This window comes from Chlorocebus sabaeus, chromosome 6, assembly GCF_047675955.1.
Source record: "Chlorocebus sabaeus isolate Y175 chromosome 6, mChlSab1.0.hap1, whole genome shotgun sequence".
Classification (NCBI taxonomy): Eukaryota; Metazoa; Chordata; class Mammalia; order Primates; family Cercopithecidae; genus Chlorocebus; species Chlorocebus sabaeus.
The window spans coordinates 61,824,078-61,840,822 of NC_132909.1; the positions used below are offsets into that span (position 1 = coordinate 61,824,078).

Consider the following 16,745-nt stretch of genomic DNA (forward strand, 5'->3'; position numbering starts at 1 on the left):
GACCAATATGGTGAAACCCCCGTCTCTACTAAAAATGCAAAAATTAGCCGGGCGTGGTGGCGGGCACCTGTCATCCCAGCTATTCAGGAGGCTGAGGCAGGAGAACTGCTTGAACCCGGGAGGCGGATGTTGCAGTGAGCCGAGAATGCCCCACTGCACTCCAGCCTGGAAACAGAATGAGACTCTATCTAAAAAAAAAAAAAGAAAGAAAGAAAAAGAAAAAAATAGAACGTGGGGAAGTCGCTTCTTGCTCCATTGCCCTGGCTCTGCTGCCCCCTGGTGGTGGCTTACTCCAGCGATGCCCAAGACACTCCATGGAACATTACAGTTGGTTTATTAATTATTATTATTATTACTATTATTATGTTATTTATTTATTTATTTTTGAGACGGAGTTTCGCTCTTGTTGCCCAGGCTGGAGTGCAATGGAGCGATCTCGGCTCACTGCAACCTCCGCCTCCCGGAATTCAGGTGATTCTCCTGCCTCGGCCTCTCAAGTAGCTGGGATAACTGGCATGTGCTGCCATGCCCAGCTCATTTTGTATTTTTAGTAGAAACGGGGTTCTCCATGTTGGTCAGGCTGGTCACGAACTTTAGACCTCAGATGATTTGCCCGTCTTGGCCTCCCAAAGTGCTGGAATTACAGGCGTGAGCCACGGCGCCCGGCCTATTATTGTTTTTTGAGACGGAGTCTTGCTGTGTCGCCCAGGCTGGAGTGCAGTGGCGCGATCTTGGCTCACTACAGCCTCCGCCTCCAAGGTTCAAGCGATCCTCCTGCCTCAGCCTCCCACATGCCACGATACCCAGCTAATTTTTTTGTGTGTTTATAGTAGAGATGGTTTTTCACCATGTTGGCCAGGCTGGTCTTGAACTCCTGACCTCAGGTGATCTGCCGGCCTCGGCCTCCCAAAGTGCTGGGATTACCGGCGTGAGCCACTGTGCCAGGCTTGGGACATTCTATTTTATTTTATTAATAAAGAAGGGGTCTTGCCATGTTGCCCAGGCTGGTCTTGAACTCCTGAGCTCAAGGGATCCACAGGCCTCAACCTCTCAAAGCGCTGGGATTACAGGTGTGAGTCACCACGCCCAACCTACTGACCATTTTCAACACCCAGTCACACAGCCAATGAATATCAAACACATTCTACAAAACGGACGGATGTTTATTGTACCAGATGCTGGAGAATGTGGCTGTGGGCAGCTGAGGTGACCCGGGGGTCCTTCTCAGTGGGTCCTGCTGGCCGGGTCCAGGGAATAGGGATGGTCCTCGGAGCGTTGGATGATGGAGTTGATCCAGTTTACAAACAGTGCCACCGGGGCAAAGGCATCGGGGTAGAGCCCCGAGGCGCAGCCTCCCCGGACGAACGAAGCAATTCCGTGGATTAGCCCGTTGCAGACCAAGGGGCTGCCAGAGTCCCCCTGCGGAAGCAGACAAGGTGGGGAAGCTGGACTGGGAGGCCCCGCCCACCTGCCCGCCACCTGTCAGGGTTGGGAAGTCCCTCCTAGGGTCTAGCCACAGTGCCTGTTGCTGCAATCCGGGCTGGGAGCAGGTGGGGAGCAGAGGGATCCCCGGGGCACGTACAAAGCAGACGCCGGCCCGCCGACGCCTCACGAGAGTGCAGACGTTGCCATGGCGGCAGAGGGACGTCACCACCGTCACGTTGAGCTCCTGCAGGACACTGGCGATCCCACGGTTCCCGCCCAGATGGCCCCAGCCCATGGCCAGGCACTGCACCCCGTTGCCCACACGGCGGCCCTGGGCTGGCAGCTGGGCCACCTGCACGTTGTTGTTGATGGTGGCCGACCCATTGAGCTGTGGTGGGGGGGACAGATCGTCAGTGCGTCACACGGGGCAGTGGTGATGAACCTCCCCTCTCCGGGCCTCAGTTTCCCCATCTCAGGTTCCACTGTGGTTCTGGGATCCTGCAGAGCAGGACACCCACCCTGCAATTGCTCCCCAAGGCAAGCCTCAGTTTCCCCATCTGTAGAGGGGAGCCGTCACCAAGGCTCAGGGCGTTGGAGGTTGTCCCTGGATGTGGCTGGAGTGCAGGAAGCAGTAGGTGCTCAATTAACACAAAAACTACAGCCGGGTGTGGTGGCTCACGCTTGTAAGCCCAGCACTTTGAGAGGGCGAGGCAGGAGGATCAGTTGAGGCCAGTAGTTCAAGACCAGCCTGGGCAAAGTGGCAAAGCCCCATGTCTACAACAATAAAAAAAAATGCCAGGTGCGGTGGCTCACTCCTGTAATCCCGGCACTTTGGGAGGCCAAGGCGGGCGGATCACAAGGTCAGGAAATTGAGACCATCCTGGCGAACACGGCGAAACCCCGTCTCTACTAAAAAATACCAAAACTTAACCAGGCTTGATGGCAGGCGCCTGTAATCCCAGCTATTCCGGAGGCTGAGGCAGGAGAATTGCTTGAACCTGGGAGGCAGACGTTGCAGTGACCCAGATTGAGCCACTGCACTCCAGCCTGGGCGACAGAGTGAGACTGTGTCTCAAAAAATAAAAATAAAAAATTTACCAGATGTTGCCAGGCATGCTTGCTCACACCAGTAATCCCAGCACGTTGGGAGGCCAAGGTCAAGAGATCAAGACCAGCCTGGCCAACAAGGTGAGACGCTGTCTCTACTAAAAATACCAAAAATTAGCCCGGCGTGGTGGTGCACGCCTGTAATCCCAGCTACCTGGGAGGCTGAGGCAGGAGAATCGCTTTAACCCAGGAGGTGGAGGCTGCAGTGAGCTGAGATTGTACTGCTGCACTCCAGCCTGGGCAACAGAGTGAGACTCCATCCCCCCCCCAAAATGTGTGTGTATATTTATATGTGTATCAGCCAGCCGTGGTGGACATGGTGGACGTCCTGGTGGCCCCTGTGGTTCCGGCTACCCCCAAGGCCAAGGTGAGAGGATGGCTTGAGCCAGGAGGTGGAGGCTGTAGTGAGCCACGATCGTGTCATTGCACTGGGTGACAGCTATGAGAAAATTGAGTGACATGTCATTAAACTCTCCTCACCCTTCCCAGGGAGTAACTTTTTTTTTTTTTTTTTTTCTGAGACCCAGCCTGGAGTGCAATGGCACGATCTTGGCTCACTGCAACCTCTGCCTTCCAGGTTCAAGTGATTCTCCTGCCTCAGCCTCCTGAGTAGCTGGGATTACAGGCGCCCGCCACCATGCCCAGCTACTTTTTTTTTTTTTTGTATTTTAGTAGAGGCGGGGTTTCACCATGTTGGTCAGGCTGGTCTTGAACACCTGACCTTGTGATCCACCCGCCTCGGCCTCCCAAAGTGTTGGGATGACAGGCGTGAGCCACCGCGCCGGGCCCCCAGGGAATGAATCATCAGAACTGTAACCCGGATGCAGGGGTGAAAACGTGGGTACTTTTGCCCCATTTCCCAAAGACAGAGGCGGCCCCTGCCCTCGGCCACAGGGCTGGTGAAGGGAGACACACAAAGAATCACCGGAAGTTTGTTGATTGACAGCAAATCCGGGCTTCCCTGCACAATCTCATTTAATCCCTCAACAGCCCATAGCGTGAAGACTGAGGCACAGAGAGGGGCTCGCCCAGCCCACGGTTCCACCCCAGGTCCCCACAAGCGGCCCCGACGGGCCCCTGCGTCCTCACCTCCACCCTCCCCAGGCCTCTGGCCTCTGCCCCTGCGCACCCCGCCCCGGGTGTCCCTTCCCCCCCGCGCCCGCGGCACCTGGAGAACCACGATGTCGTTGAGCAAGTTGATGGGGTCGTAGCCGTTTTCGAAGACGCGCTGCACGGCGAACACCTGCCGGGTGCGCTCCTGCCGCTGCAGGTTATGGGCTCCCAGGACCACGCGCACGGAGCGGAAGTTTCTGCTGGGAGGAGAGGCGGTGGCGAGGGGCGGCCCTGGGGGTCAGGGGGTCCCCACCCGAGGGGCCTGCGGGGGAAGGTGCTGGAGCCGCCCGGGGCCCTGGCCTCCCCCGACCCATCTCAGACCGGGACGCGGGTCCGAGCCGGCCGCACACCCTCCTGGCTACTCACACGTTCGCCACGCAGTGCGCGGCCGACATGACGAAGTTGGGCGCAATCAGGGTGGCGCCGCAGAAGTGGCCTCCACGCCGCTGCAGGGACGCCATGAAGGGCCACGCGTGGGGCTGCGCTCGCCGGCCGCCCACAATCTCGGAGGCCAGCGCGGGGCCTGGGGACACAGCGGGCGTGGGTGCTGAGTGCCTGACAAGGAGCACGTGCCTTCCCAGCCACCGGGCCCCTGGATGCCCCACCAGGAACCCGCGGGACCCACCGCCAGGAACCCGCGGGACCCACCGCCAGGAACCCACGGGATCCCCCACCAGGAATCCACGGGATCAGGGTCATTCACACCCCTGTTGTTCAGATGAGGGAAACTGAGGCACGGAGAGGCAAAGGGACCTCCCCATGGTGCCCCTCCAAGGTACAGCCAGACCTGGACTTGAACCCAGAGGGTGCCCTGCGACCCTCCCCCCGGTTTGCAAGCCCCAACTCTGGGCTCCTGGTGGTGGCTTCACCACTCAGAACCTCAGTCTCTTCTCCTGGTCCCCTTGTCCCAGCTGGCACCTCCCCTGTGAGGATGAGGGACCCACACTGGTGGGGCCCACCATGAAGAAGTGGGAACAGAACCCCAGGGACAGAGGGAGCAGCGGGAGGATGGACACAAGGACTCACCCCCCAGCAGCAAGGCCGGCAGGACACAGGCGAGGAAAAGACAGGAGAGTCGGCAGCCAAGGGTCATAGTGAGGCTGGTCTCCGGGGTCTCTGCCCCTCCGTGCCCACCCGGCTTCTCTTATAGCCCTGTGCCAGGAGGCCGTTGCATTGCCCCATGGCTGGCCAGCGCCCCCCACTTCCTCTCTCCTGGCACAGGGCGTTGATGAAAAGGGGGAGAAAGGGGGCAAGAGGCTGGGGTTGGCTCCGGTGGGGCCGCCAGACAAAATTCAGGATGCACAATCGCGTTTGAATGTCAAATAATCGACATGGGTTTTTTAATTTATTTTTTTGGAGACAGAGTCTTGCTCTGTCGCCCAGGCTGGAGTATGGTGGCACAATCTTGGCTCACTGCAACCTCTGCCTCCCAGGTTCAAGTGATTCTCCTGCCTCAGCCTCCTGAATAGGTGAGATTACAGGCGTCCACCACCACACCCGGCTAATTTTTGTGTTTTTAGTACAGACCGGGTTTCTCTGTGTTAGCCGGGCTGGTCTCAGAGGTTTTTTTTTTTTAATTTAAGTCTGTCCCAGTACGTCTTTAATAAATTAAGACTTAAATACTTAAGCCTTAATTTAAGTATAAGGATATACTTACCCGAAATGCCCAGGTTTTACTGAGCATCGCTGTGTTTTTGCCAAAGCTGCCAAACCTAGACCTGAGGGGCTTAATGGGGGTGGCCTCGCCTGCCTCAGTTTACCCAGGGCCCTGTGATACCGGCCACATGCAACTGTGTCGCCTGCCTCAGTTTACCCAGGGCCCTGTGATACTGGCCACATGCAGCTGTGTCGCCTGCCTCAGTGTACCCAGGGCCCTGTGATACCAGCCACATGCAGCTCTGTCGCCTGCCTCAGTTTACCCAGGGCCCAGTGATACCAGCCACATGTAGTTGTGTTGGGCACTCACGGTGCAACAGGCACCTCCCTGATCCTTCTCAGGGTTCCTGTTTGGGATGAGGAAACTGAGGCATGTCAAGGGCCTCCCCCAGGAGCTGCGAGTTTAACCCAGGTCTCTGGGACCCCCAGTTGGATGGAGATCTGGAGCTGGCTTACTCCAGCCTTGCTCCCTGAACCTCAGGGCTCACTCTCAGGGCCGGGCCTTCCATCCTGTCCTTGGTGGTCACCCACAACGGGGATCTCACTCTCACCCAGGCTCACGGTCAGTCCCTGGACAGCAGCTGAGGCTCTGACAGTCTCGCCCGCCCTTCTGCCTTGATGAGCTTCCCCGAAGCCCTCCCTGCCTGAGGCAGGGGACTGGCAGGCATCTGACAAGGGTGCAGGAGAGAGAATTCCTGCCCAGGCCGGGAGGCTGGAATGAGGATGTCCACCCAAGCCTGAGGGCTTCTGCCTGGAGGAACTGGCAGGGGAGCTGGAGCCCCAGCCACGGGGATGGGATTCCCAGGACCCAGCCCCGGGCTGCAGGCCCGTTCCTCTTCCCATCTCCCCCACGATGTTCCAGCTGCAACGGCCGGGCCAAGGCTGTTGCAAGAACCAACGTCCTCCTGGCTCCGGGACAAGGGGAGGGGAAGGGAACCAACGGGCCTGTCTCCAGGAACAGGCGGGGCGAGGGCACCCGGGGGACATGCAGAGCCTGGGCCGGGCTGGAGTCCTGACGTGACCACAGACAAGTGGACTCCCATAACTCTCAGGTTAGAGGGACAATGGCCCTGCCCTCCCAGAGCCTGGCACACAGCAGGCACTGCATCCACGTCTGTCCTGTCCTCAGCGTAATCAGACACACACTACCCCGCCTTCTCCGCTCCCCTTTTGGCAGGGTTCCCACCTTGCTGCCTTAACATCACCGTGGTGCACTTAGTTAGCACCTGCTGTATACACAGCCCTGTTTCAAGTTGGGGGTGGGGGGACTTTAGGGGTGGGGGCGGCCATATCTTTGGGGGGGGCTTGGCCTCCAGCAGGGAGATCAGACTTGACGTCAGCTGCATTTATTGAGCACCAGCTGTATACTACATTCGCACCTGCAGTCATTGTTAAGTGTGCCGACGCTGGGTTCATATCCTGTTTCTGGTGTGGCCATTTGGCCACTGTGTAGCTTCAGGCCCCTAAAATAAACTCCGTGACTCAGTTTCCTCCTCCATAAAATTATAATCATGGGATCCATCACATAAACCTGTCACGAGGGTGAAATATATTAACGTTCGTAAAGTTCTTAGCTAAGAAAGTGTTGTCTGGCCGCGCGCGGTGGCTCACGCCTGTAATCCCAGCAGTTTGGGAGCCTGAGGCGGGTGGATCACTTGAGGTCGGGAGTTCGAGACCAGCCTGACCAACATGGAGAAACCCTGTCTCTACTGAAAATACAAAATTAGCCATGCCTGGTGGTGCATGCCTGTAATCCCAGCTACTCAGGAGGCTGAGGCAGGAGAATCACTTGAACCCGGGAGGTGGAGGTTGCAATGAGCCGAGATCAGGCCACTGCTCTCCAGCCTGCGTGACAGACCAAGACTCTGTCTCAAAAAAAAAAAAGGAAAAAAAAGAAAAAGGACAGCAAGGAGCTATGTGTGTCCTGGAGCAGGTCGTCCCCTCTCCGTGGTTAATGCCTCCTTCTCGTGGCCACTTATCTGTCTGAGCGGGACTGTGAGTCCCACCTCTTCCCCGCCTCAGACCGCCCCTCTGGCCTCTCCCCCAGTTCATTCCTCATGCTTCCACCAGGGGACTCCTCCCCTGCCTACCCCTCCTAGGAGAAATAGCGCTCCAACCCCGTCACCCCTCCCCTGCACCGACACCCCTCCCCTGCCTGCCCTCCTCCCCGTTCCCTGGCCTCTCATCCTCAGGCCTCTGCCCAGACCGTGCCCCCTGCCTGGTGGCCCTTAGGATGTTTCTGTTCACACCTTGGTATGCAGCTCTGGCACTGCCACCTCCTCCAGGAAGCCCTCCAGGGTGCTCCCCCATCCCCATCCCCCTCCTCAAGGAGCCCCTGAGCCGGCAGGGACACAGCTGGAGCCCTGAGGGCCCACATGGGCTCCTCGCCAGTTCTAGGAAACGCCTGGGGTGACTCCATTTCCCAGATGAGGAAACCGAGGCATGGAAATGAATAACAACCTGCCCAGGGCCACTCTGATGGGGCCGGATTAGAACCCACAGCCACGAGCATCCAGGAGAGAGACCCCCTGCGACCTGGGCCCCCATCCCCGCTCCGACTCTCCCCATCCTGAGTTTGGGACTCAGGGACTTGAACCCTGGGGACCTCTGGGCAGTTCTCCCTCCGCTCCCTATGTGGGAAGGACAGACAGGAGCCGGGGGGGAGTTTCAACATTTATTGAGGTCACGGCGGGGAGAGGTGCAGGGCCGGCCTGTCTCCCGGAGCCCCGAGGGAGGCAGTGTGGGGCGACGGGTGGGGCTGTCCCGGACCCGGGTGGAGGAGGCAGTGTTCGGAGAAGAGCTGCTTCTGTCCAAAGATCCCCCTCGAGGGTTTGGAGCCGGGCTCGGGTCCCGGCCAGTGCGGTGGAGGCGGCTCAGGGGTGGCCCTCGGCCCCCACGCGGCGCAGCGTGGAACGGATCCAGTCCACGTAGAGGGCTACCCGTGCGAAGAAGTCGGGAAACTGGCGGGTGGCACATCCCCGGATCACAAAGGAGTCTACTCCCTGGATGACGCCGTCACAGATCAGGGGGCCACCTGAGTCTCCCTGGAGGATGGGGGATGGTCAGTCACCTAGGCTGGCCCCAGGCAGCCAGGACGGGGACTGGGGTGACCACAAGCTGTTTCAGAATCAAATGCTTCCAATCTGGAACTTTCCCTCCCTCCCTCCCTCCCTTCCTTCCTTCCTTTCTCCTGTTTTGTTGTGTTTTGTTTTGTTTTGTTTAAGACAGAGTCTAGCTCTGTCGTCCAGGCTGGAGTACAGTGGTGTGATCTTGGCTCACTGCAAACTCTGCCTCCTGGGTTCAAGCGATTCTCCTGCCTCAGCCTCCGTGGGTAGTTTTCTTTCTTTCTCTCAAGACAGGGTCTCGCTCTGTCGCCCAGGCTGGAGCACAGTGGCACAATCATAGCTCACTGCAACCTCGAACTCCCTGGCTCAAGCGATCCTCCTGCCTTAGCCTCCTGAGTAGCTGAGCCTAAAGGCTCACACCACCACACCCGGCTAATATTTAAATTATCTGTAGAGATGCCGTCTTGCCCCAGGCTGGTCTCAAACTCCTGGACTCAAGCGATTCTTCCACTTCGGCCCACCAAAGTGCTGGGATTACGGGTGTGAGCCACTGCTGCTGGCCTGGAATTTTCTTTAAAATGTGTGAGCACCAGCCAGGCACGGAGGCTCACGCCTGTAATCCCAGCACTTTGGGAGGCCGAGGTGGGTGGATCACTAGAGGCCTGGAGTTCAAGACCAGCCTGGGCACCATAGCAGGACGGCATCTCTACAGATAATTTAAATATTAGCCAGGTGTGGTGGTGTGAGCCTTTAGGCCCAGCTACTCAGGAGGCTGAGGCAGGAGAATACCTTGAACCTGGGAGGTGGAGGTTGTGGTGAACCAAGATCTCACCACTGCTCTCCAGGCTGGACAACAGAGCGACACTCTGTCTCAAAAACAAACAACAAAAAAAGTGTGAGCAGGGAGGGGCTGAGGTCATTTGTAGGAACTGGGCATTTATGGGCCTCCTGCTGGATACCTGGACTCCTGGATTCTGGAAGGCGCCACCAGGTGAGGGCAGATGGATCTCCCACACCTTCCTGTGGTCCTAGAGGGGAGTGGGGGGCAAGGGACCCCCAGACCCATCCACGCAGCCAGGTGCAATGTGAGTGCCCCAGCCCGCCGGGCCTGCCCGTTGGGTGTGCCTGCCTTCCAGGTCCGGAGACAGGCACAGCATGAAGCCACACAGCTAGGAAGTGGCGTGGAACCCTGGTTGCCGCCCTCCTCCCCTCAGGGCAGCCCGGATCGCCACGGGGAGCGATGTTACTTACAAAGCAGATGCCGGCACTACGGCGAGGGACGAAAGTGCACACGTTGTGTGGCCGGCACAGGAAGGTGACCACGGTGACATTGAGCTCCTGCAGGACCCGGGCTGGGGGGTCGTGGGTGCCCACGCGTCCCCAGCCCATGGCCAGGCACTGGGTGCCGTGGGGCACTGGCTGGTCCTGCTGTGGCAGCTGGACTGTGGCGACGGAGGCACTGAGGTTGGCCGGACGGTTTAGCTGGGGCAGAAGGCAGATGGCAGTGAGACGTTGCTCCCACGCCACGGTGGCCGCCCAGGCCACCCTCCCACCACACCCACCGCCTCAAAACACCACGCACGGCACGCCGCTCCCTCCGCCTGGGCCCCACGACCCCCTTTGTCCCATTTGTCACTATTGTATTCATTCATTTTCTTTCTTTTCTTTTCTTTTTTTTTGTTTTTTGAGATGGAGTCTCGCTCTGTCACCCAGGCTGGAGTGCAGTGGCCGGATCTCGGCTCACAGCAACCTCCGCCTCCCGGGTTTATGCCATTCTCCTGCCTCAGCCTCCCGAGTAGCTGGGACTACAGGTGCCCGCCACCTCGCCCGGCTAGTTTTTTTTGTATTTTTTAGTAGAGACGGGGTTTCACCGTGTTAGCCAGGATGGTCTCGATCTCCTGACTCGTGGTCTGCCCGTCTTGGCCTCCCAAAGTGCTGGGATTACAGGCTTGAGCCACCGCGCCCGGCCAAAAAAAAAAAGCCGTTTATAGAGATGGGGTCTGACTAGGTTGGTCAGGCTGCTCTCAAACTCCTGGCTTCAAGTGATCCTCACATCCCGGCCTCCCAAAGTACTGGGATTACAGGCATGAGCCACAGTGCCCAGCCCCAAGCACTTACTGAGCACCACCTGTATGCCCGGTCCTGTTCTAAGCCGTATGAGTCCAATAGTGAACACCACAGACAAAAACCCTCTGACCTGGGGAGATGGCCTTTCGGGGTGAGAGGAGGCCAGGAGCGCCGGGTGACTGAGAGGAGCACACGGCTCAGTGGAGAACAGTGAATCGGGGAGGGCTGTGGCTGTCCTTGCCACTTCAAGTGGGGTCAGGGGAGGTGCCAGAGGAGGCAAGGGTACCTGGGTTTCCAGGGGAACAGCATAGGGGGCAGAGGCACAGCCAGGGCAGAGGCGGGGAGGAGGAGGGGCCTGGTGTTCACAGAGCGGTCTCTCCCCCCATTGCCACCGGACCCAGGCTTCAGCGGCCTCCGTCGTGGCCCAGTATACAGTGGGTGCTCAATGAATGCTTGCTGAAGGAATGGGGGCCCCGGAGCCCTCCCTCGCGGCCCTGCCCGCCCACCTGGATGAGGAGAACGTCGTTCAGTTTGTTCTCAGCGTCGTAGTTGTTCTGAAACACCTGCGCCACCGCGAAGTGCTGCTGGCCGGGCTCCTGCGTGTGCACGTTGTGGGCTCCGAGCACCACGTTCACCAGGCGGTGGGGGCTGCGGGGGTGGCGCGGTCACTCCTCGGCGCCCTGGACACGCGCTGCGCCCCGCACCGGGCCCTTCCCGAGGCCGGCGGAGCAGCCACAGACCCCCTCCCCCGGCGACCCTGTCCCCGGGGACCCCCAGAGCGCTGCCCCGGCTCTCCCCGCTCCCACAGCTGCCCACGCGCGAGGGGCCTGGGGTCAGCAGCCGGGGCTCAGCCGGGTCCTCCCCGGGCAGAGGGACAGCGGCCCGGCCGGGGCTGGAGGAAGAGGCCGGCGCGGACGGACGGCGCTGGGGACGGGACCCTCACATGTCCTGCAGGCAGTGCGCGGCCGTCAGCACGAAGCTGGGGTGGATCAAGGTGCCCCCGCAGAAGTGGCTGCCCAGGTCGCTCTGCACCTGCAGCGAGGCCATGTAGGGCCTGGAGTGTGGCTGCGCCTCGCGTCCGCCCACGATCTCCGCAGCCCGGGCAGCACCTGCGGGGGAGTCCAGGCGTCAGGGAGCCCCCAGGCTGCAGGGGAAGGGGGGATGGCAGAGCAGCCCCGGGGGTCTCCCCGTCTGCAACCCCCTCAGCGCCTGCCGGCTGGTGGGGAGGACCCAGCGCCCGGGCCGGGGGTTATTGCGAAGGCGCAAAAAAAAACGAGGCGGCTGTTTTCAGTCCTGAGAGTCAGGAAGGTTTTTAAGACGCAGACCAGGCCGGTGGCTCAAGCCTGTCATCCCAGCACTTTGGGGAGGCCGAGGCGGGTGGATCACGAGGTCAGGAGATCGAGACCATCCTGGCTAACCCGGTGAAACCCCGTCTCTATTAAAAACACAAAAAATTAGCCGGGCGTGGTGGCGGCGCCTGTAGTCCCAGCTACTCGGGAGGCTGAGGCAGGAGAATGGCGTGAACCCGGGAGGCGGAGCTTGCAGTGAGCCAAGATGGTGCCACCGCACTCCAGCCTGGGCAACAGAGTGAGACTCTGTTTTTTTTTTTTTTTTTTTTTTTTTTGAGACGCGCCCGGCCGAGACTCTGTTTTTAAAAAAGGCTGGGCACAGTGGCTCATGCCTGAGTGAGACTCTGTCTCAAAAAACAAAAGAGAACAACAACAACAACAAAAAAGAAGCAGAAAAAAAAAAAAAATACAGCCGACAAGGAGACCCATTTTGCAGATGGACAAACTGAGGCATTGAAAAATTTCCCCCTCAGGTCAGGAGTTCGAGACCAGCCTGACCAACGTGGTGAAACTAAAAATACTACTACTAAAAATACAAAAACTAGCCAGGTGTGGTGGTGTGTGCCTGTAATTCCAGCTACTCAAGAGGCAAAGGCAGGAGAATCACTTGAGCCCAGGAGGCTGAGGCTGCAGTGAGCTGAGATTGCACCACTGCACTCCAGCCTGGGCGACAGAGTGAGATTCCGTCTCAAAAAACAGAAAAAAGGCTGGGCGTGGTGGCTCATGCCTGTAATCCCAGCACTTTGGGAGGCCGAGGCAGGTGGATCACAAGGTCAGGAGATCGAGACCATCCTGGCCAACATAGTGAAACCCCTTCTCTACTAAAAATACAAAAACCTAGCCGGGCGAGGTGGTGGGCGCCTGTAGTCCCAGCTACTCGGGAGGCTGAGGCAGGAGAATGGCGTGAACCCGGGAGGTGGAGGTTGCAGTGAGTTGAGATCTGGCCACTGAACTCCAGCCTGGGTGACAGAGTGAGACTCTATCTCAAAAAAAAAAAGAAAGAAAGAAAGAAAGAAGGAAAGAAGAAAAGAAAAGAAAAGAAAAGAAAAGAGAAAAGAAAAGAAAGAAAATTGCCCTCAGGATAGGGACCTGAGGGGCCCATGCTCTCTTCCTCCCCTGATTCTGGCATCACTAACTCCTTGACCCTTTCACTCACTCACTCACTCACTCATTCATTCATTCATGCATATTCACTGAGCGTTTGCTGAAGGTTGGGTGCTGTCCAGGAATTTGCCTGTTATAGGTAATTCTCAAAACAGCTCCCCAGGAGGAAAGGACTGGCTTTAGATCATTGTACAGATGGGCAACTGAGTCAAACGGCCAGGGGTCCCCCTTGCCCTTGTCCTCCCCATCCCTGCAAGCATTGGTCCCGAGCAGTGAGTGGAGTCTCCCCTGACCCTGCCTCAGTTTCCCCAGCTGTGCCAGGAGGGCTTTGGATGGACCTCGTGGTGGATATTTCCCCAGAATCCACCGGGGCCCGGAGGCTGGACGGACGGGCACGTGGCTCACTCACCACTCAGCAGCAAGACCAGCAGCACGGACGCCAGGGCAGGGCTGGGGGGCCGGTGGCTGGGAGCCATGGTGGGGTCCAGGGTGCACCCACAGTCAAGCTCCTCTTATAGCCCAATGGCAGAGGCCGTTGGGTTGCCCAATGCCCAGGCTGGGTCCCCACTTCCTCCTTTTGCCTTGGGAGCCCGGGAGTCAGAACGGACTCCAGGGAGGATGCGGGCGCTTTGGACTCAAGGTCCTGAACTTCGTGGGGGCGGGGAGGCTGGCTCTCACCCACCCAAGTCGGGGGTCCCTGGCCAGGTGGGCAACATGGCCACAGCCCTCAGCGCAACACACACCCACGTGCCACCCACAAGGAGATGCCTCCCTGACGAGGTCCCTGTGGCCCCCACAAAGCGGGCCGTGACAGCCGTGTCCCATGGGTGGGTGAGCTGGAAACCGACAGGTGCAGGGGACAGGATGCGGAGCTGGGGAGGGCGGGGCCCCACGAGTGCCCTCAGTGCCCGAAGCCCCAGCGGACATCCTCCTGCCAGCTTTTGTCTGGGGGTTTTGTTCCCCCTTTAAGGCCACGATTCTCAATCAAGGGGTGATTCTGCCCCAAGGGGACCCTGGGCGAGGTCTGGGGACACCTGTGGCTGTCACGACGATGGGGGTCTCCGGGCATGGAGTGGGTGGAGGCCAAGGATGATGCCGAGCACGCTGCAGTGCCCAGGACGGGCCCACCCCAGAGAAGGATCCAGACCCCGTGTCCACAGCGCCCCAGAGAAGGATCCGGACCCCGTGTCCACAGCGCCCCAGAGAAGGATCCGGACCCAGTGTCCACAGCGCCCCAGAGAAGGATCCGGACCCAGTGTCCGCAGCGCCCCAGAGAAGGATCAGGCCCCCATGTCCACAGTGCCCAGGGGAGAGACCCTGTGTTCATTATTTGTGGGAAAAAAATGGCCGGGCGTGGTGGCTCACGCCTGTAATCCCAGCACTTTGGGAGGTTGAGGTGGGTGGATCACCTGCAGTCAGGAGTTCAAGACCAGCCTGACCAACATGGCGAAACCCCATCTCCAGTAAAAATACAAAAATTAGCGGAGCATGGTGGCGGGCACCTGTAGTCCCAGTTACTCTGGAGGCTGAGGCAGGAGAATCGCTTGAACCTGGGAGGCGAAGGTTGCAGTGAGCCGAGATCGCGCCGCCGCACTCCAGCCTGGGTGACAGAGCGAGACTCCATCTTAAAACATAAATAAATACAAATAAAAATAAAAAATAAAAAATGGAGTCTGCCCCCTGGTCACACCAGACACCAGAATAAACTCCCAACGGGGCGTACGGCGTAAACCAGGGGGCCCCAGCTCCTGGGACTCACCTCCTCTCTCCCTCCCCACTCAGGGCGCGGATTTCAACGTGTGCAGCCTCCTGGGACCTCGGCAGGGCAGAGGATCATGGGGGTCCGTGGAACCCACTGACCCTGGGGTGATTCTGCTCCCAGGGGTCCCTGGGTGAGGTCTGGAGACATCTGTGGTTGTCACGACTTGGAGGGAGCTCCTGGCAGGGCCTGCGATGGCCAGAATGGCCCCACCCCAGAAAACAATCCAACCTCCATGTCTGCCATTCCGGGAACGCGGGAAAGCCCAGGACAGAGGATAATATTATTTATTTATAACTGAACAGTTTAAACCTACAGTGACATAGAGAGAAGCATTGAATGAACTTGGAGACCAAAAAAAAAAAAAAAAAAGCTTTTCAACGTTTCACTTGGAAACGATTCCCACTTACAGAAGTCCAAAGGGTCCGGACTCCCTTCCGCCCTCCGGACTCCCTCCCACAGCTTCCCTAAATTCCGTCCTGTTGCTCAACTCTGAGGCCGTGATCGAACCCAGGGCGTGAACATCGATTGGAAACGGTCCCCTCCTCCCAGGGCCCCTGAGTGTCGCCGGCCGCCCTTTGCCGGGTCCTGGGTGCCCACGCCACCCATCTTCAGCTGCCAGGGTCTCCTCTGATGGGCGCAGTCCCTCTGCCCTCCCGCAGCCCACGGGATGTTGAGGGGAGCTGGTGGTCGCTCTGCGGAGCGTCCCTCCGTGGTGATGGTCCCTGGTTGCCTCAGGGCTCGGTGGAGGGAGCCCCGGGCGCGGCGTGTGTCTGTCTGGGGCCCCCACATAGGAGCCCACGGCTTCGGCCTGTCTGGTGCTGATGATAATAACCTTGACCACGTGGTCAGGGTGTCTGCCAGTTCCTGCACTGTCCAGTTACTGTTTCCCCTGCCTTTTTTTTTTTTTTCTGAGACAGAGTCTCACTCTGTCGCCCAGGCTGGAGTGCCATGGTGCCATCTCAGCTCACTGCAACCTCCACCTCCTGGGTTCAAACAATTCTCCTGCCTCAGCCTCCTGAGTAGCTGGGATTACAGGCGCCCGCCACCACGCCCGGCCATTTTTTTTTTTTTTCTTTTTGTATTTTTAGTAAAGACGGGGTTTCACTATATTGGCCAGGCTGGTCTCGAACTCCTGACCTCAGGTGACCTGCCTGTAATCCTGTCAAAGTGCTGGGAACACAGGTGTGAGCCACTGTACCTGGCTATAATATTAATGTATATATTATAACATATGTATACATAAAATATGTAACATGTATATTATTTATATTATATAATATATAATATTTTACAATATACATATATTTTTTGAGACAGGGTCTGGCTGTGTCACCCAGGCTGCAGTGCAGTGGTGCAATCATGGCTCACTGCAGCCTTGACCTCCTGGGCTCAAACAATTCTCCTGCCTCAGCCCCCAAGTAGCTGGGACCACAGGTACGCTCCACCATGTCCAGTTAAAGTTTTTCTTTCTTTTTTTGGTTGGCTGTTTAACTTTTTGTAGAAATGGAGTCTTGCTGTGTTGCCCCGGCTGGTCTTGAACTGCCAGCCTTCAGTGATTCTCCTGCCTCAGCCTCCCCAGATGCTGGGATCACAGGCATGAGCCACCGTGACTGACCTGATGCCTATTAAAGAACCAGAGCTCTGGCCGAGTGCGGTGGCTCACGCCTGTAATCCCAGCATTTTGCGAGGCTGAGGCAGATGGATCACGAGGTCAGGAGTTCAAGACCAGCCTGGGCAACATGACGAAACCCTGACTCTACTAAAAATACAAAAATTACCCAGGTGTGGTGGCAGGTGCCTGTAATACCAGCTACTTGGGAGGCTGAGGCAGGAGAATTGCTTGAACCTGGGAGGCAGAGGTTGCAGTGGGTTGAGATTGCACCACCGCACTTCAGCCTGGGAGAAAGAACGAGACACTGTCTCAAAATGAAAGGGTTATTCTTGGCCGGGCGCTGTGGCTCACGCCTGTAATCTCAGCACTTTGGGAAGCCGAGGCGGGCGGATCACGAGGTCAGGAGATGGAGACCATCCTGGTGAACACGGTGAAACCCCATCTCTACTTAAAAAAATACAAAAAACTAGCTGGGCGTGGTGGCG

General features: G+C 58.2%; 2 protein-coding genes across 2 annotated transcripts; both read right to left on the minus strand.

Annotated features, from left to right (window-relative positions):
• Positions 1 to 1,145: 1,145 nt before the first annotated feature.
• On the minus strand, positions 1,146 to 6,169 carry ELANE (elastase, neutrophil expressed). The gene is made up of 5 exons (XM_007994531.3): positions 4,672 to 6,169; positions 4,012 to 4,168; positions 3,701 to 3,842; positions 1,583 to 1,813; positions 1,146 to 1,419 (listed from the first exon to the last, which is right to left on the minus strand). The coding sequence occupies exons 1-5, from the start codon at positions 4,736 to 4,738 to the stop codon at positions 1,225 to 1,227; spliced, it is 792 nt and encodes a 263-aa protein (XP_007992722.1). The 5' UTR covers positions 4,739 to 6,169; the 3' UTR covers positions 1,146 to 1,224.
• Positions 6,170 to 8,035: 1,866 nt separating this feature from the next.
• On the minus strand, positions 8,036 to 11,542 carry PRTN3 (proteinase 3). Its single transcript, XM_007994532.3, has 4 exons — positions 11,377 to 11,542; positions 10,940 to 11,081; positions 9,618 to 9,848; positions 8,036 to 8,345 (listed from the first exon to the last, which is right to left on the minus strand). The coding sequence occupies exons 1-4, from the start codon at positions 11,478 to 11,480 to the stop codon at positions 8,175 to 8,177; spliced, it is 648 nt and encodes a 215-aa protein (XP_007992723.3). The 5' UTR covers positions 11,481 to 11,542; the 3' UTR covers positions 8,036 to 8,174.
• Between the last annotated feature and the right edge of the window lie 5,203 nt (positions 11,543 to 16,745).